General features: G+C 37.2%; 1 protein-coding gene across 3 annotated transcripts in view; it reads right to left on the bottom strand.

The window, feature by feature from the left end:
* mmd (mind-meld) overlaps positions 1-24,678 on the bottom strand; it is a 161,461-nt gene that overhangs the window by 18,574 nt on the left and 118,209 nt on the right. For all 3 annotated transcript variants that reach the window (XM_064354726.1, XM_064354727.1, XM_064354728.1), the window contains exons 3-4: positions 20,166-20,335; positions 14,288-14,335 (exon numbers count right to left, since the gene is read on the bottom strand). In XM_064354726.1, coding sequence (XP_064210796.1) covers positions 14,288-14,335; positions 20,166-20,335 — 218 coding nt within the window. The remainder of the gene's footprint in view (positions 1-14,287; positions 14,336-20,165; positions 20,336-24,678) is intronic.

Below are 24,678 nucleotides of genomic sequence, written 5' to 3'. Positions count from 1 at the left end.
TATAGTATTCAATTCGTTTATAATCTATAAATTCTACGAATTTCAAGGCGTATTTTCTATTTTTTCTGTTAAAGCTCACAGAAATAAAAAAGAAAAAGAAAATTACACTAGACTTTATACCAGTTTTTCAGGAAATATCGGAAATGGTTCAGTTGACCTTTTTTTCCGATACTGTTCTGTTTCAAAACAGAATTTATTTTTATGAAAGCTACAGTTTTTTTAAGCGTGTTTATTAATGTTTTGACTGTCTAGAATAAAATAATATTGTGAGTTTCAGTTTTTTAATGTGTTATTTTACATTTATACAAATCATCACATTCAAGTGTCAAGTAACATTGATGGATAGTTTGCTGTTTATGAAATATAAAATTTATGTGGTTGTTTTTATTGTGTTTGCAATTTGTGGACGTGGATCGTTTGTCTATTCAGTTTTTTGTCCAAGAGCTGTCGAGTGAATAAAAATAAAATAATTAGCGCTTTCGTAAAAATTTATTTCGGTCTTAAGAGGAGTTTATAGCCTTAAAAGCACAGTGGAGTTAATGTTAAATATCGTGTTAATAAATAGTGCATTAATTTTTCCCATAAGGAACGGTTTACGATGACGCTGAGCACCTTTCAGTAAGTGAAATATTTTCGCGTGCTTAAATCACTGTCGTTTTTGAGTTGTGATCCAGCTCCGTATGAAAATTCATCGTGAAAAACTCGTTTAACGTTTCCGCAGTTATCTCGGATGCGTTCGGCGTGAAAGCAGTTGAATTATGTGGCTATAGCAGATTTCGATTCAAATTTCCTGTTGCCGTTTGTCTGAGAGTAGGTCGTTTTCGGAAAGTGGTCGAAAGCGTCTGGAAGATAATTAGACCTATACAAATAGTACGTCCAGTCGAAATTGATTGGATAAAAACGGTAAATGAGTCAGCACTTTTATCGGCTTTAAGGGCTTCAGGGTACATTACACAACGAAATGGGGGACGTCCTGACGTCCTTTTCCTCTTGTTATTTCACCGACGGTTACTCCAGCCTTCGGAATTGCGTCAGTTATGAAAAGCATCCGAGCTGAAGTTACAGCCAGCGTTACACTTGTAACAGTTTTGTTGTTCGTTCAACAGATGCTCTCGGGTGATGTTTTATTCAATGATTTTAATTTCGCGATTACGCAACAAATCTCCCGTCCCGATTTATTTATAAAATAAATATGATACATATTTATCACGCGACTGCCACTCAAGCGCCATTCACTTTTAATTAAACGCTGTCCCGATGTCAATTAACGAAGATATACGCGGGGATTACGTTTATTGTAATTGTTGGGCATAAATCCTGGATTTTTTACGACTCTCCTTCATTACGGCCTGGCATAAGGTATGAGGTGAGGCATGCAAAACATGTGGATGATTCTGAATCTCACCGCAGGCGGCAGCATTGCCACGAGCACCCGTTCCCCTGGTAACCACTTGCTCTTAATTGAAAACCAACCTGATGACGAATCAATAAAGAGAACCAGAGCACCACGCCCAAGTTGACGGCATGCTTTATCTTTGCCTTTTCTTGCGTTTTTCCTAGGTTAGGCTCCACTACAGCAACAACGCGCCTTTTTTAACCTGGAGACTGAGTTTGGTTCGTTCTGCGTGCATCCAGGCCATTATGTAAATTGATATAGTTTACATTATGGATCTGCTACACGTGTTCGCGATAGTAAACAGCGAGGTGTAGGCACCAGCCTGGATGTATTCCGAGACACGTTAATGTGCCCTGTTTGCGCCCTTGCTCTCCCATCAACGTTTTAATTGCTTTATATAACCGAATTGTTGCGACGCAAATCACTTACGCATGTTTAAGATGGAGCTTGTTCCAGATAGAAATCTAATTTCACAACAGATACGTTTTCTTTTGTTCGTAATGAGAGAGGAGGTGGATATTGAGTCGTGTAACGCGATGATTGATCGTTAAAGTCGCTCAAAAATATCTCAGACGTTGTTTTGTAGATGCGGGGTTTTAGTATGTGGGTCTGAAAGCTCGTTTTAGTCTCTCTTATCGTACGGCTCCTTTGTGTTTTACTCTCACATTTGTATTTACTTGTTCATGAACCACTCTTTGTTATTTTTAGTTAGTCCTCCTAAAATGAGACTCGTGTAGGCGCACATTTGCCTTCTCTAAAGGAGATTTAGTTTAAGTGTTTTAATTTTTAATAATAAAACTCGTTGAGCGTTGGTGTTAATTGTTATTTTCAATCACTAAATGGATTTGCAACTGTTAACTCTCGTGTTGAAAATAAAATCAAACAGAGTTGGCGTAATTAGTTTGCTGGTTTGTTTGAGGAAATTTTCGAACTATTCGTCCGTAATTAGATTTAATGCGATTATTGTCAAGGGACTGGAATTGACTGAATTGCGAAAAACTTGCTCCGGGAAAAGAAAGTTTATAACATTTTGAAATATTTCTTAAATCTGGTCGTAAATCAAGAATAGTTTGCAAAAACTTTATAAACAGTCTAGTGTTTGCCATCGTTTCAAGTCGAAAATCTAAAGTTCTCATAACAAATTAATGGATAAATTTTCTGACAATGTTGCTCTTAAACCATTTATTACTTACTTCTCAATTGTGTTCGAACATTTCGATACATTCGAGACTTTTTTACGATATGGTGGATGCGCCGGGTTAATGATTGAAATTGCTATCAGAGTCTAAAGACGTCTACTTTTTTCGTTTTTTTGCTATTCACTTTACAAAAAACATAAATAGTACAGTATTAAGTTTGTTAAAATTGTGACCATTTTTGAAGAGCAATTTTTTTATTTTGTTGAAAATTTTATTGTATTTTTTTTAAATAGATTATGTTCTAAAAATACTCATCATTTAATAATTTGCTTTTAGAATTTGTTTTTTAAATAAATTATTAAATTTATGTTCTAAGCTTATTCTTACGAACATCTTTCGAACTTGACAGATGCACTTGTTTGCAAAAAATTTGGCTCTTGTTTAGCTTATTTTTATTTAAAAAACACTGGATTAAAATAGACTGTAAATGTAAAAATAGTTTTCCACTTAAGATAAGTACAATATTTTTTGTAACGAATAACTCAAAGATAAAACAGTAAAATAGTAAAATAAATAAATCATTATGTCCATCTTAACTTACCTAATAAATGTCCCTAGACGTTATTGTAAAGTTAAAAGTACTAGCATGGATAGAATACTAAAAGAAATATTATGATTTAGAAGTTAAAAAATTCTTCAGAGTTGAAAGAATTTTGAAAAATTTTATTTCTAAGAATTGACCATATTTTACCGGACCTAAAAATCTACTAATTACTTTTCGTATAGTACATAGTTAAGGCGAAAAACGCTTGATTTGAGATATTTGTCCATTTTCGTATAACAGGTGAATTAAAAATGGCATGACGCAAAAATGGTGAATGCGCCGGGCTAGTGAATAATTTCGTACTTATTCGTTAGACTATTAAAAGAATTAGATAATTTGCTTTTATTTTTTTAATGTAATTCTTTCATTTGAAAAATGGTGGATAGAGTTTTGATATAAAAAAGTTCGGAATTGGTTATCAGTTATTTGGGTGGTGTTTGAGAATTTGAATCGTTAGGTACAATTTGCCGTTGCGATTGAAATCGCTGGAATCTGTGAGTTCTTGTCGGTGGTGTGATTGAAAATTCGTCAGTTACCTCGCGATCAATTAAAACTTTGATTAGAAATCCTTCGATAATTGTCGGGTCGTGTCGTGAAAAGGTTCGAATGGAAACAAATTAAGTCGATCTTCGTAAATAGAAACGATCGAATATACGGCAGGTTCTCCGGTGCCGTTAAGCTCGGGATGAGCTTTCTCGCTTGAAAGGTGTAAAGTTCGATTAAATACTTGCTTGGGTTTGATTGTAACTGAAAAAGCAAACACTTGCAGAATTTATTTCGTCGGCCAGCGGCGGAATTTAATCGCTCATGTGGGGAACCGGCGCGATTAATCTTTTCCTCTCGAAATTTATGGCGACCATCAGAACGGTCGCTGCGAAATCGTTATCCTGAATAGTAATCATTATATTGTGGTGACGGCCGGCCATTGCTCATAGCGTTTTCCTGGTGCTGTTTTTATATGCGACAAATGAACTCGGCGGGATTTGTTTACCGACCGCGCCTTGTCTCAGGGAAAGGGAAAGTGCGTTTAAAAGGGAGATATTTGCCCTCGAAACGCTGTTTGCCCAACTTCCTACCATATTCAATCAAAATTCGAGTTTCTAATTTCTGTCGAACTCCGGTCTATTGGAAAAGGATATCTCGGCAGGGATGTCTCCTGTGGCGTTGGGATCGGTCCCTCTGCAGCATTCTTGCGATGAGTTTCAGACGCACAAAGCCGAATCCCAATTTCGAATTATCTTTCAAAAACAAAACGAAAGGAAGGCACTAGCGAAATATTACGAACAAATCGAGCCACGAGATGCTGCAAGAATCTAATAAATATTTTCTTGCAAAATCGAAACGCTCTATTTTTAGTCCCAACTGAAACAACGAAGATCAACATTTGATGATTCGGCCCAACTAGAACGTATCGACAAATCAATAAATTTGCAAACGTGTAACTCTTAGTAAACAGTTTCGACTCGAAACTTATCCGCTGATTGATTGGGAAATGCACTGAAACTACCAATAAAAGATTTAAAGCTTCTGCTGTTTCAAACTTTTTAATTCCTCCTCGAATTCAAAGTTTCCTCCAAGGATTAGGCAATGGTCTCTATCCAGTCATACACACCAACTTATTCTTTTACTGCAGATTGTTATATTTCAGGCTTCAGACAAAAATTTACACTGATAAAGCGTAGGTAAACATAAGACTTATTGTATTTCCAGGATCAATGTTTCCAAGTTTTTTGTTTGTTATTGAACTTTGATGAGTAAAGTACACGACAAGTGTTTGCTTCTCATATTTAAAAACTCAAAGGTTTGTGGTTTCCAGATTTTTATTCTGAGGAAATAAATAAAAAATCCAAGAATAAAACAAACAAACTGTTTATGTACATTTTCATGGACACTGTATTTTATTTTTTAAGACATTACGTTTATACAAGGTGAGGCTGTCAAACTTTTTTCTGAATCTCAAATACTAATAATTACACAGAAAACAGCGTTTCCTATTAAATACTGCAAGTGATTTTTTTCTGAAGTCTTCTACAGTACCTTATAATTAAAATTAATTAAGTACAAAGGTTAAAGTATTGATTAATCGAAATTTTACGATTTCTAGTCTCATTGTTATGGTTTTTATTTAATTTATTAATTTTGGGTATTTTACGTATTTTTTGTGTAAAATAATATTAAAGCATTGTTTGTTTTTTGTTCGACAATTTAGTACTAATAAATAAATTAATTAATTTTGTTTAAAGGAGTTGTTTAAAAAAATTTGAAAAAATCATATGCATGAAAAAAAGCATAGAGTATTTGTTAAATCAATGATTATATTAACAGTAAAAATGCTTTCAAAACCTTGTAATCCTTTCAAAGTTTCTTCGTTTGAACCAATCGGCGATTTAAGCCTATCAGAGATTTATTCAAATTAACCAAAATCGGCATTCGATCCGATTAATCGGCCGATCAGTTCCCCCATTAAACGGCCGAATGGGCAAACGAACTTGCTGAAAAGGTTAAAAGGCAGAGTTCATAGTTCAGAGCAAAAATACCTATTGAAGAAAAATTGAAAGATTCTCTGAGTATCACTTGCCATTTTGAAACCAATTAAATAACTCATGTTTGTATTTCAAATTTCTCTTCTGGTACATTTTGTGAGCAAAAACTTGCTAATTGATTTCAATTGTCATTTTTCTACGTGTTGGTGAATGGAAAATGAGAACATGAACTGTTTAATTTCAATTTTTATGTGGACGTGATATTGTTTGGTTATCGGTGTTTTTGTTTCAACAAAATTAAAACAATTTATTTGTTTATTTGTATCCGCATTCCAAAAGAGAAACAGTTTTAGTAAAAACTTTTCGAGTAGTTTCAATCGTTAACGTTGGTTCTAGCATTGGTTTCTTTATCTGAAACGGGATTCATGCTTCCGATCCGAACTCCAAGTTTGCTAAGATTTTTAATCTTTAATTTAGTTTTTAATTTATTCTGCTCTAAATCAGATTTTCCTTTTTGGTGTTATCAGTGGAAAAGGATCCGATTTGCAAGTGGTATTGCCGAAAGACCTTCACTCAGGCATACATCTCTTTCAGCATCTGAGAATTCCACCGGTTTACCGGCGTGTCCGGAATGTAATATAGAGGATAACTTTCATCGTGTTTTTTCGTCCTGTTGTAAATTGTGTTTTGCGACAATAAAAGTAAATTTCTCGGAGGGAGCACCTGTTTTGTCGTCGTTAACGTAACTCGGTCAGCGGGAAGTAAATGCCGGGATCGTGTGTCAGAATCCTTTTTTAATTCATTGGGGAGTAAAGAATTGCGAGATCCGTCCAGGACACGCGATAAATATTTAAATAGAAAAAAGAGTGGAATGGCGTGGCCCCGCTGAGCCCCGTCGTCTCTCCCGCTTTAGAGATTAGTGCGTGACGAAGTTTATAAATACTACTAAACGAAAAAGCAATCTATTTCGGGCTGCAATGGAAGATGGCTCTTCATGAAACCATCCCCAGAGTACGAAATAATCACAAAAGCTGCGACGTTTTATCCCGATGTTTCTCGTTTTGTGCGCTTTTTTGTGGATACAACCCATCCAATTTAATTCCGGTTTCGGTTTACACGTGCGAATGGTCTAGGAATTTGTAATAAGCTTAATCGAATCCTCCAGATTCGGGATATTAAGGAGATTTATCAAAACACGAGATTGAAAGCGGCGGTCATTCAACACCTGCTGACATCTCCATGAATATGTATGCCGTGATTTGCCACAAGAGGGGTGTAAACCGGAAGTGTTTTTCTACCGTAATAAAAACCAACATTGAAAAATTCCGCATTCGCAGATTAATTTCCATTTTTTATTTGCGCGCTGAAACCAGGGCCGGGTAAATGACGGTTCCTGGAACAGCCACCAGGACCGAACTTTGATTTTTCGAAGGGTGACGGGAGGACAACGCAATGGAAGTTTTATCGTATTCTTGGCACGCCATGGGCAGTCTTCTCATTGGTAATCCGTGACGGTCGAGGCATAATCCACTCTCTGATATTGAATTGCCTGCTTGAATTCATTTACGGAATTGGTTGCCTCACGGAGTATTAATTACCACAACAGGTGGCTAAAATTTTCATTTGTCATGAGAATTCCCCCGAGTTGAAGCAGTGAGATTGATGTTATAAGAAATACGTGACAATGTTCCATCCCACGGTACCCATGTCACGGCTTTTCGTGACGTTTTTGCACACCATAAATATTAATTACGGAGCGTTTCGCGTTTTAGGATATTAAAGAATATCATTAGAGACATGGGAGTAAATGGCCAAATCTTTATGAATTAGGGCGGAAAGGGATCGCTTCCACCGGTCGTCAATCAAAAATTGGGCCAGACGATACCAAAGATGAAAGATGTTCAGACATGATTAAAATCTCTAAAGACCTGTTTTCAACTGCCTTCACTACAGCTTTGGTTCCGCAGATTTTTCTTGCAGACTTGTTTGAGATAAACTTTTTCGTTTTTAATGTTTTCCGGGATCTCCGACAATAAAAATAAATAAAGAGATGAAATGTTATAATAGTTACGAGTGCGAAAACACAAACTTAAAGTTCGAAGGTTGTCGTTACGTAACGAGCGTATGCGAGTTACATACACCCAAGAACTTTCAGAGTTATTTCATAAGTGTTATTAAATTTTATGGGAAGCATGTTTTAAATTAGTGGAAACATTAATTTAAAACACGTTTAAAATCAACTTGAGAGAATATGGAATGTAAATAAACGCTCAAATCAATATCGGTGTGGGTATGCATTTACGAATTTGATCATTTCGATTGAATTGTCGTCAAGTTTACCTAATTGTGGGGGTACACACACATAACTGGACCAAATATTGATATCATTCTGCGTTCTCGGACTAATAGTTATTGAAAAGAATATTTAACGAGTTATGACAAAAAAGTGCAAGTGTCTCCAAATTTTTTAAAAGAAATTTTGGCAATTTTCTGGTCTGTTTGTGTAGTAATTTGGGTCATTATGTGAGGACAAAGACCGTTTTATTTCCACCAAGTTCGACCAAATTGTTAAAGTGGTTGCAAAGTTTAAGGCAAGGATAATGATGTAATCTAATTTTCCAATTTAAAACTTCTCCACCTTTCAAATGTAGTGTACTTCCGTATAACAGAGAGGGTTGTCAATGTTATGACTATGATGCATGGCCCAGACAGAATAATAACTGTTGAAACGAGCTTTCTGTAATTTTAGAAATAATTGTGTTAAAGTTGTTAAACATTTTAAAATAAAATCTTGTTTTGAGGCTCAAATAATTATTAATAATACGAGTGTGAAAACACAAGTTAATGTTTGGGTGCTATGGGAAACCATTTTATTTAAAACAAGTTGCTATGGGAAATAAATATTACGAGTAAGAATTTTTTTAATGAATGCTGTTGAATTTTAAATCATGGGTCATTTATTCATCAATGAGTTTATTCTTATTTCTCAGAAAAAGAAATTTTTGTAAAATTATTTAATAATTGAGTGCAATTATTGTGTTCCTACTTTAACCCTTAGTTCCAGTGAGCATTAGTAGTTCTTATTCTTACATCCTGAACGAGCTAACTTTTTTTTTCTTATTGTAAGATCTTAAATTTGTTCATGATGCAAATATTTATCTGGAAAAAAATATATTCGAAATTTTAATTGGTGTATACGTGTTCTTACTAAAATTTTCTTGCCTTGAATTTAGTTAACAGTAGCGTACAGTCAAAGAATTTGAAAATGACGCTTCAACAAACTTCAGGGAGCACTAGGCTCAATCATAAATTATTGGATTGTAAACTAAACGTACATATATATTAATTTTTGTATTGTGGTTAAAAGTGGCGGCATCCACAGTTGCTCACATTCATTGTAGCTTCGACAAAGTATTGACGATTTGAAGCTATTGTGTTGTTGTAATAAACATAATTGTTGGTGAATTAAATTAATGAATTTCTCTGGGCAAGGAGTTAATCATAACTCGCGCGAAATTCTTTGAAGTTGCTGAGGAAAGTTGATTATGAAAGGGACTCATTGAAACAAATTTCCCTAATTCTTGTCAATCTTTGTTATTGACTGTATTATTTCGCGGATAATTAATTTTGTGAAATAAATTCCTGTCACGTATTTGAATTATCCTTTGGCTCGATTCCGTGTCCATGCAGTCTTTTTGTTTATCGCCGATTTGCAGCATTTAACCACCTGAGTTTCGTTTGGTTGGAAATTTACGGTTCGGGTTTTTGTACTTCGACCGAGTATATTTCAGCAAGAGCGTAGAAGTGGCGGGTAAGTGCCCTACTATCTATAAGGGCGCCATCAGCAGTCTGTCAACTTAATGGCGTCCAACCCCGGTCAGCTGCTGTATTTTACTTATTTGTTTTTTCCGTTTCCGGCCAGCGAAACTTATGGCTTTAGTGCACGCCTCCGTACCGTCCACGTTCGGTTCACAACGACGCGACAATTTCATTAATAAGTTTATTGCCGGAGTTAATTATGGGAAAGTTTTACAAACGACGCTCTTGTTTCGAGTTTAAATTAAAAAGTTTTTATTTTGGAAGCGCGCGAGTACTCTTTTGTGCGAGCCTTCGAACGTGTGCACCACCGGCCACAAAGGCTCAAAGTTAAATTTGCTCCGTGCGCTCCCAATTACTTCGGCGAATTAAATTTTGTCTCGATGATACGAGGGGGAATTAAATCTGGCTTTCGACGTTTCGATCTCTAGGTGGAAAGACAATTATAACCGGGTCGTTTAGGTCGCATAAAATATAGCACTTTTATTCATTAGAGTCGCTAAATAAAACAATTACGGCCTACTCTAGCGAAGCTTACGAATGTCGTTGAAAAGGAACGAAAACAATTAAAATATACACGCGAAAAACAATTCCGATCTATCTATATCCTTCGGACCCGGTCGGAATTTATGCGCGACTGTGTAATTGAGTTCTTTGCTGATTTTTTTCTTCGTCTTTCGCGCTGGGTGTGGCGATAAATGGGTTTGTTTTCATGATGTACACGAGACACAATTTAACTAAGTGCACATTTTCGGAAGTTATTACCGAATAACTCCATCCAAGTTCGCGCAGCGATCGTCACGCACTCTAACTCAATTACCTCAGATATGCAAATGCGTGCACGCAATAACTTGTTTGCTACTATTATACGAGATTCTTAAGAGAGTTAAAGCTTGTCAGACTAAACGCTCTTGACTAAATAATAGGATTTCCGCCGGAAACACGTCGACGATATTTATATATAACGCTTGTTAAACTCGAAGCGAAATAAATCAAAAAGTCGGGCATCTAACTAACTGCATAACGGCATGATTTCTTATTTCGCTCGTGCAAAGGCCGCCGACATGAGAGATACTCAAACTGAATTTGGAACTTTCTAATAGTTAGGAAAAACGTCTCTAAAGTTGTTTGTTGAAAGACGACATGCCTTCCAAAGGATCTGCCACTCTTTGATACTTTATCCGATAAAGGATACCTAGGACGTTTCAGGACGTCCACACGGACGGCATCGCGATCTCGTCCTTCGACAGATCGCAACACTCATATTCCATTATTTCGTAAGCCGGGCAATATTGACGTAAACCGCTTTCTTTGATTCGAGTTCGATCGCAGCCCCGCGTGGTGACTATTTTCATATCCGCCATCATGCGTACATTATAAATAAGGAGCTTTGTTTCCGTAATTACAAAGCTCAGTCTTTGTGCTGCGAGGAACACGCAGCATATCCAAGTACCTCGTACGCGAGTTTATTTCGTCCGGAAATTCCTCAACAACTCATATTGTAAAATGAAGTGGTGGAAAAATGCATGCAATTTATCCACTCTTTCCGTCAACAATTTCATTATATTCCAGAATTATTTAATGCACCGTACAACTTTAATTTCGCACAATTGCTTTAATCATCCGACACGCTCAACAAAGGTGGATCTTTTACCGTCTCATCAAGCTGAAACCCTCCCAATTTCGCATGAAATATGATAATTAGCTCGCTGGAGCAGACGCCAATCATCGAGTCGACGTGCACTTTTTTAATCTCCTTTCGGCGTCATCAGCAGTTGACATGTCATGCTCTAAAATTAATGTATTAATTGCTTCAAAGTCAACTTCCAAATTACTCGGCACAAGATCTCTTGAATACATTATTAGATTCAGCAGGTCGCTGCGACTTCAAAGAATAACTCGCTTTGTACTGATTCAGACTTGTTTTCCTAAAGTTAAATTGACAGCGCGATAGAGGCGCTTTGTCCTATTATGTCTGGACATCGAAGATATTTATACGGCCATTAACATAAAAACTTTGCCGTTTTTAGCACAACCGGTGCATTTATTCACCAAGTGCGAGCAGTTTGTGTCAGAAAACACCAACTTATTGTACGCCATAGATAACAAATCGGCACAATAAAATTAGACTAACAGGCAGGCGCAATTTTACGAAAGCGTGTTTACCGCTTTTTTGGCGACTAGTTCATTTAATTTGTTCCATTCAGTTCGTGAAATACCGGGTGTTCCGCTGGAAGATGCTCATTAGGTCATCTCTCTCGTGTTAATGGCACGTCATAATACACTCGCTATATGAAGGCCATAATCACGCCAAGCCAGCACCCTCTCGTGCCCGTTTCTAATTAGCAATTAGTGAAGTTGTAATGCTCCATTGACAGCTGCTGACATTAAATAGTTTGCGAACGCACCAGAACCCATGTAATAATGACATGTTTCACCACCTATGAGACTCTCGCCGCCAGCACGTCAAACTATAATAATTCGCGGAATAAACCCGTTTGTTTGGATCGATTTTTCCGTCTAATTGGCTCGGAGTAACGCTAACGGTAACGACAACGTCTTTGTGTTTTTCTTCGGAATTAGTTTTAATCCGGCTAGGGACATAAATTCCGTTTCTTTGAGCATGATCGTTAACTGTATCGGGTTTTTTCAAGTTAATTTGTAGCTTTAATAACGTTTGAGTTTTTAATTTTAATAGGCTCGTTTATGGATGTTTGTGCCTCTCGGCTCAAGGAGAGGGTCCGGGTCAGTATCCTCTCTTTATTATGGATGCAAGAGGTCCGGACATGTGTCTATTAATCCACAATATCGGCTTTCGGCTCGTATTTTGATTGGATCATTACAGCGCTAGCTTCCGCCGTTATTAACAATTTAATTTCCCATTAAAATTCCACCGTAACACGCACATAAAATCGCATTTAATTAAAGAAATGATTATTCGTCGCACTCCGATCTCAGACCTTTAATACCTTATTCATCAAACGCTCCCCACTATTCCCGGAACGTTCCTATTCATACGCCCAACTTAATTCATCACATGAGGTTGGAACAGTTTCAATGGTTGCGGAAAGGAAGCCATGCATCATAGCTCTCAGTAATTTACAGATTCTAGAGAAAGGAAACGCAAAGCGCACTGTTACTCACGATATATGTGTGAGTAGGGTGCAGCGTTCGATCGCCTCACAATTTTATAGAGCGATAAAGAACGGTTTACTTAAACAAGTTTTTTATGACCCGGATTATCATATTAAACGTATGGGAAAATCCGCCGAAAATGACTTTTTCAAGTAAGGGCGAGGTTTTTTACGTGCGTCTAACAATTCACGTGGAAATAACGGGCTAACTAGTGTGGCCAGTCTGACACTCCCCTCCATTAACTTTGGCCGCTTTAAAGTGGGAGTTTAATTTATTGTGCGCTCACTATCATTAAAAGGACCCAGTAGCTGCCCCAGGGCTGTTCTTAATTCATTCTCTTCCCGAAATTCAAAAACATAAATAATAAGCCGAGTGAAAAATGGTAATGCTCGTCTCGACCGTAAAAATAATGAAGAGTAAAATTTCGGATAAACACTGGCGAAATTTTATACTTTAATGTGGACTCTTTAATATCAATTCGAGCGTCAGTCTTGTTTTTTCTTTAAGCAATTTAGCACAGTAACACGAAACTGAAATTAAATTGCGTCGTTAGCAATCATTTTCATTGTGTTTGTATTAAATGACTCGTTCCTTGAGCCGTTGGAACGATGATGCATAAATCCGGACGATTGCGGATTATCTGGATACAAATTGGTTCTGAGTGGCCGCTTCCATATGGAAATTTCGCACGTAATGGTCGATAAGATGGTATTAAGTGGAAAGTGGTGTATTATTGTGGATAGCGCGCTTTGTCGCCACTATCCGGTCCTATCTTAATTTATATCCGCGGAATTATTTATCTGCGACAAAAATGGTGGATGCGCCGGGTTTGGAAGAATCAAATTGCTTCCTGGAATGATAAATGAATTGCACCGTGGTCAGGAAGAACACTTCCCCAACTTTTCCTTTTCCTCATTTTCCTCGCATTGGATCAAATTTTACTTGACTTTTTTTATGTAAAAATAAGGCGCACTCGAGTTTCCAAGTTAAAACAGAGTTTATAATTAACTGTCCAGATTTACTCGAACTTAACGAGCACCTTCGGAAAATATTTAGATTAAATTTTGACAGCTGAAAAAATATCGAGCTTTAAAGCGACGAAATTACGTTTTCGGTCGGGGACAACAAAAAATTAATAATTTAAATTTAATTTGGGCTCGTTTTGTCATTCTTATTCTGAATGGATTAGAACTCGCTTAGAAGAGTGTGTAAAGGGAACGGTTTTGAGCCCAAGTTTCCCTTTGGGGATAATTACGGTCTAAATTATCTCATGTTGCGTTATAATGAGGTTGCGAGGCAAAGTGTGTGGGAAAAATTAAACCTCCATAGACACAACAAATTAATACGAAAACTAAGTGCAGCTGGATTGAGTGAACCGATGGCGATTATCATGAAGATTTTATTCATGTCGTCGTTCTGGAATTGATTCAATTCCCGAAATAAGAGCCGTTTCCCTCTCTTAACGAAATCCGCTCATGATTTATATTATTTTTCAAGACGTTCGCCATCATTATTCGAATTATATTTTGCGTCGTGTTTTTGTTTTGATTATTATTGCCCCCGTATTGAATTGTAAATTTCTTTTGATATCTCGGCGAGAGAGACGGATAATTATGTTTATGCAGTCGATGAAATATCGTCGGGGGCTTTTTCGCGTGTTTATTTTTCATCATGCAGTAAAAGGATATTTTTTAATAAACAGTGTCTGACTTACTTTAGCCGGCCGACCCCTGCCTTGGTATCCTCCATCGACCTGGCCTCTCTGCAAAGATAAATCAAATTTATTCCGAACTAACTTGTACACACATCAAAAAGAATATGGTTCAACATGTAAATCGGCCGCTGCGCACACACGCAGACACACAAGTCGTATTATAACAAAGCGCCGGAAAACACATCAAAGAACACAAAAACGTGCCGGAATTTGAATTAAAAAAGCTTCACCCGCCCGGAAACGAATTAATACAAGGAGGAAAGGAGAGTTGATCATGTTAACAATCGCGACACGAATCGCCGAAAATAGTTTTCCTTTGTGACGAGTCTAGTGGACTGCTTTTTATCTATTGTTGCTCTTTCCAAGATCTGATGGATTTCAGAAGGGTAATTCGGAACTGGAACTCTATTATGCGAGGGAAGGCGCTTTCACAACAAAATCAGAAACATCCTCAAACAAAGAGTTGGCGTGTTAATCAACAAAGGGCCAGCTAATACAGACCCTGCGCGGATGAAGCTTTTTTATAATTAAGCATAAATACTGACGCTTTCAGAATGAAATTATTACTGCACTGCTAACGTAATAAAGCACTTGTTGGAGAAAAATTTAGTTTAGAACTCTTTAATCATTTCGCAGTACAAGTTTGCTTCAGGAAAAATTCGTAAAGAATGATCGATGCGCTCAGGAATTTTCATAATACGGAAAAATTAAGGTAATTTATTTATTGCACAACGAAAGTGCAACGAGTTGATTAAAAATTCTTAGACAAGAAACTTGCTTTCATTATATGAAACCCACCTAATTTTAGCGTACATGAAAACCGGAGTTTTTTTAACATTCTACCAATACCCAGTGATTTTATGCAAATATTCAGATACCGTTTGTCTCTTGACTGCTACCTTCTTTACATGCCGATTAGACTTTAAGTAGGACCGCTTTTCGCGTTTTAGCATTGCAGATGTTGCACAGTCGAGAAAAGGCTAAATTAGAATGGGTTGCATGTTCTATTTTATGGTTGAAGTCACTGACTAATGCAACTTTGAGGCTTTCATTCAATTTGAATTATTCAGTTAACAAGATTGTAGGTAAGTTCTTTTGAAAATAAGATTATTACAACTGTTTAAACACTTACGTGTTCAATAAATTGAGCAAAAATTATATCAATGAATTGCACTTTTTGGTTTAATTTTTTCGTTTAGCTTCTTTTTTTTCAAAATTATAAATAATACAGAGGTAATAAAAATGTAACTTTGCGAATGCTTGAAAAGCCACAGTCCTGCACAGCAGCTTTTGATGTTTTCACAGTACGATCAAGTGCTTTGTGTTGCAACAAATGTTACTCAACGGACAAGCATTCGCAACATTTTTTGTGATTTTTAAGTGTGTTTCGATGTTTTAAGGTTTATCAGTCAAAATTCTTGTGAGACAAAAATAGACAGGACCAAATTATTTTGCTTTATTGCAAGTGCAAATTTGGTGGATGCGCCGGGAATAAAATTTATCTGTATTTTTCTATTAAATACTTACGGCACCATGGACATTTGCTTTGTTGTAAATAATGAAATATGCTCCAGAAAATCATTACTGATGTTTTAACGTTTGTGCAATTATTTAAAAAATAGGAATGTTTTTAATAATAATAATTTTTAATAATGTTGTAACATTGCTGATGTGTATTGTCTGAGTTAATTAGGTTGTTGCCACGGTTTAAATTTAGTCTTGCGATGAAGAAGTTCCTAAATTTGTCAAGTGCGTGTGGAGGAAGAAGGTAGGCAAGTATCATTAAATTTGCCGGGACAAGACAACGTCTGAGTGAATGTCTGAAAACCGTCTTGATGAGGCTGAAAGTGCAAATTTGTCCCGTTTTAAAACGAGTTATGACAAGGAGAGAAATTTTAAAATTCAAGAGTCGGGTGTCGAGACCTCCTCAGTAATTATAATATTTTATAAGCCTCGAGCACTCTTTTGTCTGTGTATAAAAAGGACGTTGTTGGCAAAACACACGACATTTTATCTTAGAAAATCAGCTTACGCTGCGAATCTATTCCCAGCTAGTGGGATTTTTCTTCGGAGACTTTTCTCATAAATTAAGCGACGAGGCAGTGGTTCTTTTTGTTATGAGTGTGTGTGTGTGTATCGATTTGGTTAATGTTTAATAACAAAGTTCGGCAAACATGGCCATGTTTGGGCTATTTCTGTGAGAATGCACACGAATTCGGCCGTTTACTGTTACTAATACGAGCGCCGGCACGTTAGTTGCTGTGGAGTTTAGTTTAATAATGAAGTGTTCAATAGACCTAAACTTGAGTGCCAAGCTTTCATCCCGACCAAGCAGCTTATGAACGTTAGAATTTAATATTAATCAAGTATTAATAGTAGTTTGGAGGGTAGTTGGGGGTAAGTTTTGTTATTAAATTTCCTATAGAAACATTGTCAATTATGCGAGACGTGATTTTGGCGTATTCGAAATGCAACAATCGCGTCCGGCATGTGATTAAACATAAATTAGTTTGGCTGTAATCTAGATCCATTGATGTTTGTTTGTGGGCTTTTTACAACCGAATCATGAAAACGCTGATGCGAATATATCGAATGCGATACATTCAGAGACCTGTAATTAGAATTTGCATTCTGAACAAATTAATTAGCAAATCAAATCGCTAATTTCGAAACGAGCAAACTTTTATCAAAGCGCTAATTCGACTTTAAATTTTCATCGAGTTAGGCGGAAACTAATGCGTGATATAAATATAAGCGGACAAGTTCGGAGAGAAGTTGCGGCCCAACCGCAGGACCATATGTCAGGAAAGGATTGAAACTCATGCGAGCGTAACCGTTAGCCGCACGTCTACGCCACGCTCGCCAATTACTGCGCCACTGTGAAAATTAACGAATATTCAATAACTAATTTGGGCAAACAATGCGACTACGTTCTCGCCGCTCCCGAAAAACGCCTCTTTGTCGAAATACGAGACCTTTTATCCCGCTCCGTATACACTTAAATCAAATAACCAACAAGTAATTTAATCTGACCTTTGCATTGACGGGAACGCTCCGAATAATTGACTGCTATTGAGTGCGTATTATACTGAAATAATTTAATTAGTGGCAAGGTACACGACGCTTCATTAGCGTTTTCTTTGTTTAGTAAAACATACCCTTAATTAACTTAATCGACATTAAAAACACGACGGCCATTTCAACAAAACGTCAGACATTCATATCACACTAAATTCGATTATGCACCCAATTCGCTCCACACCAAAACAACGACACTCCAATTTACTGGTCTTAAAACGGTCGCACTTTCCACGAATTTTACGCAGCATAAAGTGCCTCTCACAAGTCCAACTCACTTGTAAAATATTTCCCCGCAGACAACATAAAAACTCGCCCATATTTCTCACTCCATGCTTTAACAAATCTATGCATTCTGTCCTCATTGACGATTTTCAAGATTGGATATTTTTTAAAGAAGGATATTTGACTCAGACAGTTGGTAAATTTAGTAATATTAATTTCAGAACATCAGAACTGAGTTAAAATAAAATGGAATTAATGAAACACTCTTTATTTTTCTCATTGTATTTTTGGAAGTAATTTTTAAGAGTGTGATCTAAACTGGTATTGGTAGATTCCTTGGTTTTTGAAATTATTCAGTTTTTTGACGCAGTTTTTTTTATAGTTATTAATAATACGACTGCGAAAATAAAAGCTTAAAGTTCGAGGGCTCGCATACTTTTTTTGTTGAAACATTTCAATTTAAAATACGTTGCTCTGGGAAACGTGTTTTATAATAGTGTTCATAATCCAGGACTCAAATATTAAAGAGAAGGCTTAAAATATTACCTACAAAAAAATGTGTCACGCAAAAAGTAAGAATACTTCACGACTTTAAATACGAAAGTTCAATCTTAAAGTCGTACTAGATGTTTAGCGCAATTTTTGCCTTAACACCACAAGAATGTCTCCAGAGATGTGTTTTTTTGATGTCTTTCAGAATTTAAATTGAGTGCATGTTAATACTTGAAGCAATAAAATTTCCAACGGACTTGCAACGTGACGTGAAAATTTTGCAAACAAACGAACAAAGTAACAATTGCATCAAAATAAACTTTGCACAAATACAAGTTATAGAGTTATAAACAGCACCTGAAGTAATTTAGCGAAAGAAATATTGTGCAACTTTTGTTTATTAACCTTTGAGTTACCGGTATGTCTACCTACACTGAATTCTTCTTAATGAAAGGACTTTCGAGAATGCAACTCATTTTACGTCATTTATTAGTATTTGCTGTTTCAAAAATAGAATGTGCGAGTGGGTGGTCTTATTACTGAATTCCTTGAATTTGTGCTGTTTCGAGGAAAATTCTCGGTAGATTAAGCTGATTTGTTATTGGTAAGTGCGCTTGGCCCACTGTCTTTCAGCCGTTTTGCTTATGAGCCGAAATCATAAATTGTGTTGTTTACTGTCGCTGTGAGTGATACCGTTGTCGGTTCTCCGTACACGGCGTTTCTTCACGTGGCGGTCGTTCTGGGCGTCGGCCGTAATTTAGCTTCGGCATCGGATCGTGTAAGTGAAGAGGGATTTGACGCTGCAGTTGATTTGGGGGTGTAATAATTCACAGTCAGTGAAGATGAAAGGGTGTCAGAGCAATGTTAGGCAGGAAACGGAAACCGAGAAGCCCATGAGAGCTTAATTCAGAATAACAAGTATATGGGTCCGACAGATCCGGTCGGATTAACGACTTGTGCCGGTGATCGATTAACTTATTAGCCTGAAATAATTCAGGCCGGTCAAGCAGTGCTCGTGAAATTTGCAGGATGCGTTAATTGAACGCGAGCGAGGCGAGCTGTTTCGCTTTCTCGGAGACAGTGGATGTGATTGAGATGCAATAAGTTGGTTTATCGGCGGCGGCGTGAGCGTATCGCCGTCTTCTGGTGTGTATACAATGAAGCGGTACAAAGGCTGATGTGCACGTATTTCACCGAGAAAAACACGTACAGTTAAGTAGACAGTCTGACATTAACAAAGGCCCCACGCCACCCTCCATTGTTTGGAGTTTCTCTTGTTTTTAGTTACAATCACTATCTTCGTTCACGAAGCCGTATTGAGTTTCCACCCCTTTCTCTATAACTCCAGTTAACATCTTTGAAATCGGCGCTCTATCCAATTACCGGTATCACATTTTGTCAACAGCTTTTTGTGCCCCGAAAATTTTAAATACCGAACGAACTTTAATAAGACGGTGGAAACTCGTCGAAAGTTCGAGATTCTTGGGAACCTTAATTGCAATTTGCTCATAGGCCAACCGTGACGGTTGCGTACGTCGCGATATATTATCGCGAGCATGATCGATTTGGAGAGGAAAGTGCGAAAAGTGGGGCAAATTAGAGCATCCTGGTTGCGGCCCCTTTAAAGCGAGTAGACTCAATTTGTGTCGTTTTGCGAGGGTGGGAAAATGTCTTTCGCGATCTCGGCTCCCTCGAGTGACACCCTAACCGACAAAATGCAAACAAACGCCGAATTTAAATGTTAATTCGCCGATTGTTGGCCGTCCGCACACATGCATACGAAGATTTTATATCCGAATTTGTTACGGGCCTTTTTCTCAAAGACACGGCAGTTTCTCTTTGATCTCTGAATAAATACATATTCAGGCCGAATCGAATCGAGCTCCATCGGAATGAAGATTTATTAAATTCCGCATTTAGCGTGTCCGCTTGCGACAAATTGCACATGACAGAATGTGGGATGAATGATGGGACAATTAATGAAGTGGCGTGCAGGTGAAGTTGCATTTCGCTCGATGGCCGAACGAAGTGCAAATTCCTCGGAACTCAGTGAATAATGAGATGAAGAAGTGCTGTGACATACCGTACTCCGCTCTTTGCGTACCTTAGACGACCCTATCTCCCTAGTGGAGATGCCCATCTTCTTGTGCTGGCGTAACTGTACGGGATAGATGATCTGGTAGTAATGAGAGCCGATGTTTCTGACCATCTCCTGGTTCTGCGTGTACTCCCTGAGGAGCCGCTCCACCTCCCCTGCAAAATTACAAATCTCTTCATAAACATGCCACTTGATAAATGAACGGATCTGGCAAATAAACACGTTCATCGCTTATATATGTTACTTCCTTCATTATTTCATAAATAACGACCCAAAAGAAATTGCTTTCAAACATTTTTCATTGTCAGACGCGGTGCGAAACAGGAAGGCGGGAGAACTAACATAAATTTCGCAAATTTAACAGCGGATGCAGCCAGCACAACACAATCAAAACTTAACCTTACCAGAAAATCATTTTAAGCAAACGGTAATGCACAGCAAACAACTTTTTCAAATTTGCACCAAACGGCGCCGCGACATTATTTCAACAAGTAAAACCACCCTTTTTAAAGCGAATTTTAAAACTTATCAAAAGTTTTAACAAAAATTGGTGAAAAAATTTAAACGAGAACTAAATATTTTTACGTTGCACTTAAAAGAGCTTGAATTTTCTGTAAAAAACATCTGGCAAGAGACACGGTCAGAATTAGAATGACTTTCTAGTCTGGTAACACTGTATGAATATTAACTCTTTTCTGCTAAGCTGAATAAACAATGCCAAATTTTATTAAGTTATTGGAGAAAATAGAAAAACAGCTCATTGGTATGCCAATAGAGGATGAATTATCTGATACCAACAAAAATACAAATATTCTAAGGGGTAATAGTAGAGCTCAACTTGCGTTATCCGAATATTTACAAGTAAGGAATAAGCCAAATAAGAAAGCTAATAGTTAAATAGTTGAAATTTTCCGAATCCGAGGTTCCGCCAAAATAATAGCCATTTTATTCCAAAATATTTAATGTGACCGTGTTTTTTATAATGAAGTAATGGTCCTTTTTAAAAGTTAAATTAGATGTGTGCCTTGTAATGTAAATAGGGAGAGAACAATTTTTATTTTTCATTAAACAAAAACATTGAAAATTTTTAACTGTTATTAAAAACTCCTTATTTGCTCGGGCGTGTGTGCAAAACACCTAATTGAAGTTATAAATTTATATTAAGTGCCTACAGTACTGTCTTTGCACAAAAAGGGAACAGCAGCTAGTCACTAAAATGGCTGTATTTACTTGCCGTTTCCAATTTTGTTATAATATACCGCCTTAATTAAGGACATAGTAATTACGATAAAAGTCAACATAACTGCCATGAGGAACACGTTTGTGCCGGATTTCAAAAAGATCATAAATCTTTGAGCTTACTTGTATGTAATTACAGTATCTTTTGCCAAATGTGCCAAATCTGGTTTAATTAAAGTTGCAATATGCTCAAGAAATGAGTAGCAACAGCGTTACCTTTGAAAAAGTGAGCGAATTTGTAACAAACTTGTTTTTTAATGAAATTTTTAACTAGCAGACAGGACCTAAACTGGGCCTTTGGGAAATTAGGTCACATAAATATCAATGCAAAAGATGCAGGACCAAAATGCAGTTTGTATTGTTATTAGTTTTGTTGCGATCACTATTTTCAGCTCACGGGGAGAAATTGCACATTATGTGTGTAACTTTTGTGTATCTGGTGAAGTGCGGATATTATGCAAATCGGTGCATTGATCCCATTTTGGGCGTGCGAGCATTTTTCGGGCTGCTGAGCTGTGCGTGTTGTTTTGCAAACTGGGATAATTGGGTCGTCAGTGCGTGTTGGTCCCGTTCGGGCGTCAGAGGCGTGAAACGTCACCGTCGGGATGAATCCCATAATAGAAAACAACAGTAATAACAGAAAAACGAACAAAGAGAGGAGAAATACCGATGGCTTCGCGTTGAAGAGAAGTGGAGCGAATCATACAGTTTGAAAATAACAAATCCCGCCCATTGTATGCGGCTTTGTTCGATTTGAATCCGGCAATGTTACGTTTTGTAGCCGGCAGACAATGCGCACAAAGAATCTCCGTACAGATCGAAAATATGGACTATCGGTGTCGTCGGTAAATCACAGAGTAATTGCGCTGCGCTTTGATCTCGCCTCACAGGTGATTTACCGAGCCGATGACTTCTTTCCGTAATTAAAGCCACCTTGATTGGACTAATCACAGATGATTCCGTGTTGATTGTGGAATTCTGCGGTTCGGTTTGTAAACAGTTGTGGTTGCAGCTAGGTAATGGAAGCACTAGAAAAGCTGCGTCCGGACGGATATTAGATTGTTGCTCTGACCGCATGTACTGAATTACATGTAGGGACAAGCTTCCCTGTTTTACAACGCTTTAATTACCTGCAGAGTCGGGGGAAAAATCTGCGGTTATTAATTAGACTCGCGGGCTTATTATTCATGCAGCGTTAATAATTGCACATATCCTATTATCTTTCGGAATGGCTCCAGAATTTACGAGCCGCGAAAGCACTTCGAGCTCTTCCATCTCTCGAGGAACGTTAAAACACCCGATTCTAGCTATGGCTTACTGCATTATCACTACACATCTAATCGGGAATCTGGGTCGTTATACGTCGATGATAATAGGACTAACGCGAGACTGATGAAACACTCGAATGTCTCCATTAGGAAGAAGCACATCCCAATCTTTCCGAAATTAGTCGAGTGTAGTAAATGATGAATGGCTGGATAATCCACCGCGCGCATTTAATCACAGGTGCAAGTATGCCGTCACGTCCGCCACCACTTACATGCAACAAGATAAACGGTGCAATTTTTTAATTAAATTCGAGCTCTTCAGGCGCACGGTATAATTAAATTTGCGCCGATCGTGTTTTATTTTCGTTCCACAGGTGTCCGACAGTAACAAAGTGGTGATAATGTGAGGACAATCGTTAAAAATGTCACATCATCACGGACTTGTTACAGGTGGATGGGACGATTTGTAAAAATTTCAACGGATAGGTTTCGCCAAATGAGGTAATTTCGAGCACAAAAACTTGCATTGGGTTGAATTATTCGCTAATGACGGTAATTAAACTCGGAGAGTGTTCTAAACACCACTAAAGACCACCGGATGATTGTTCGTGCAAAATGTGTTAATCGTCAGTAACGAGACTCACTTTTGAGAGTCTGCTGAGAAATTAGTTTCTTTCTAATTCACTACAAGCGCTTGACTCTAGCTGCGCTGCGCTGCGAACTACCAGCCAGAATGGTTTCAATTGCGTAGCGAAATTCATTCACCGAAGGCTATTGAAAAGCCATTTTAATTTAATTATTTATTAATGAAGCAAAGCAAATTCATGTCCCAAATGTAACGAGCAACTTTCAATACACTGAAAGCGGCGATTATGACCACTGTTTTAGTATTATACATATTTGTAAATTGCGAAATGTTAATTTAATCATAGTTTTTAATTTTTTTCGTGCTCCAACATTTAATTAATTAACAAACAAGGTACAAACACAGTCTCTAAAAATTAATTAAAAATAATAAAGAACAACTTGTTTCTGTTTCTGTATTAAATGGGGAACCTCATTTTTTTTGCTACAAAATGTTAATTTCATCATAGTTCTACATTTCTTTAAGTTTCGAATACGTATCCTGCAAAATTTCAATTTTGAAGTTTTCGTAAAATATGGTGGATGCGCCGGGTTAGTTTACAATAGTAAAACGTACAACCACTCTTGGAATTATTAAGTTTGCAATAACGTATTAGAAGTTGAAATCTGAAACTATGAAGTGCTTCGCACCTAAAATCAAACGAGTTGGGATTCTAGAATCAGATAATTGAAATCTTGATTTTAAATTGTGGGCTGCGTCCTTTGAGTGCAAAAGGCTAAAGGACAATTAATTAGACTAACGCATTGTCCTTTGAAATACAGGACGTTTGGCAACTCTGCCAGTCAGCAGGAAGTTTGTTTTAGAAATAACCGCAGATTATTGGAAATCGATTACACATCAGTTTGTATAATCTTGCAAATTAATTAATATGCAAATGTGTTAGGTTACTAGAGTTCCTTGGCGACACGCTCGGTTCAGTAATCAGCACATTTCTTAAATTTCTGTAAATTAGCAGAGCTGTTGATGGTTTAGTCACGATATTAATGCGTTAGTTTGTTACGTTCACCGAGTTTAATTTTATTTTGTGCAAAAAGATTTGCTTAGAAAACTAAGTTTTTTACGATTTATTGGAAGCAAACAAGTGAAGGATTAAAGTTTAATGTTTGAAGGCGGCTTCTCCTAAGAGGTGCGACTAAAAATGCAATTTTGTTTGTGATTAGGTGTATTTTTGGAGCGTTCAGTTCTCATGAATTTTGATCCTTTTCAGGAACCAATTAATGAATTAATAATTTTGATGTATTCACTCGTCAGGATGCGAAGGGGTAAACGTTCGACATATGTTGGCATTTTCCAGCTCGTTTTTGTCCAATTTTTAATTCTGGTTTATCGGCAATGTTTGCTGCGG

The sequence above is a fragment of the Tribolium castaneum genome, chromosome 2, assembly GCF_031307605.1.
Source record: "Tribolium castaneum strain GA2 chromosome 2, icTriCast1.1, whole genome shotgun sequence".
Taxonomy (NCBI): Eukaryota; Metazoa; Arthropoda; class Insecta; order Coleoptera; family Tenebrionidae; genus Tribolium; species Tribolium castaneum.
Note: the sequence above shows the minus strand (reverse complement) of the source record. Positions and strands in the feature narration are given on the sequence as shown.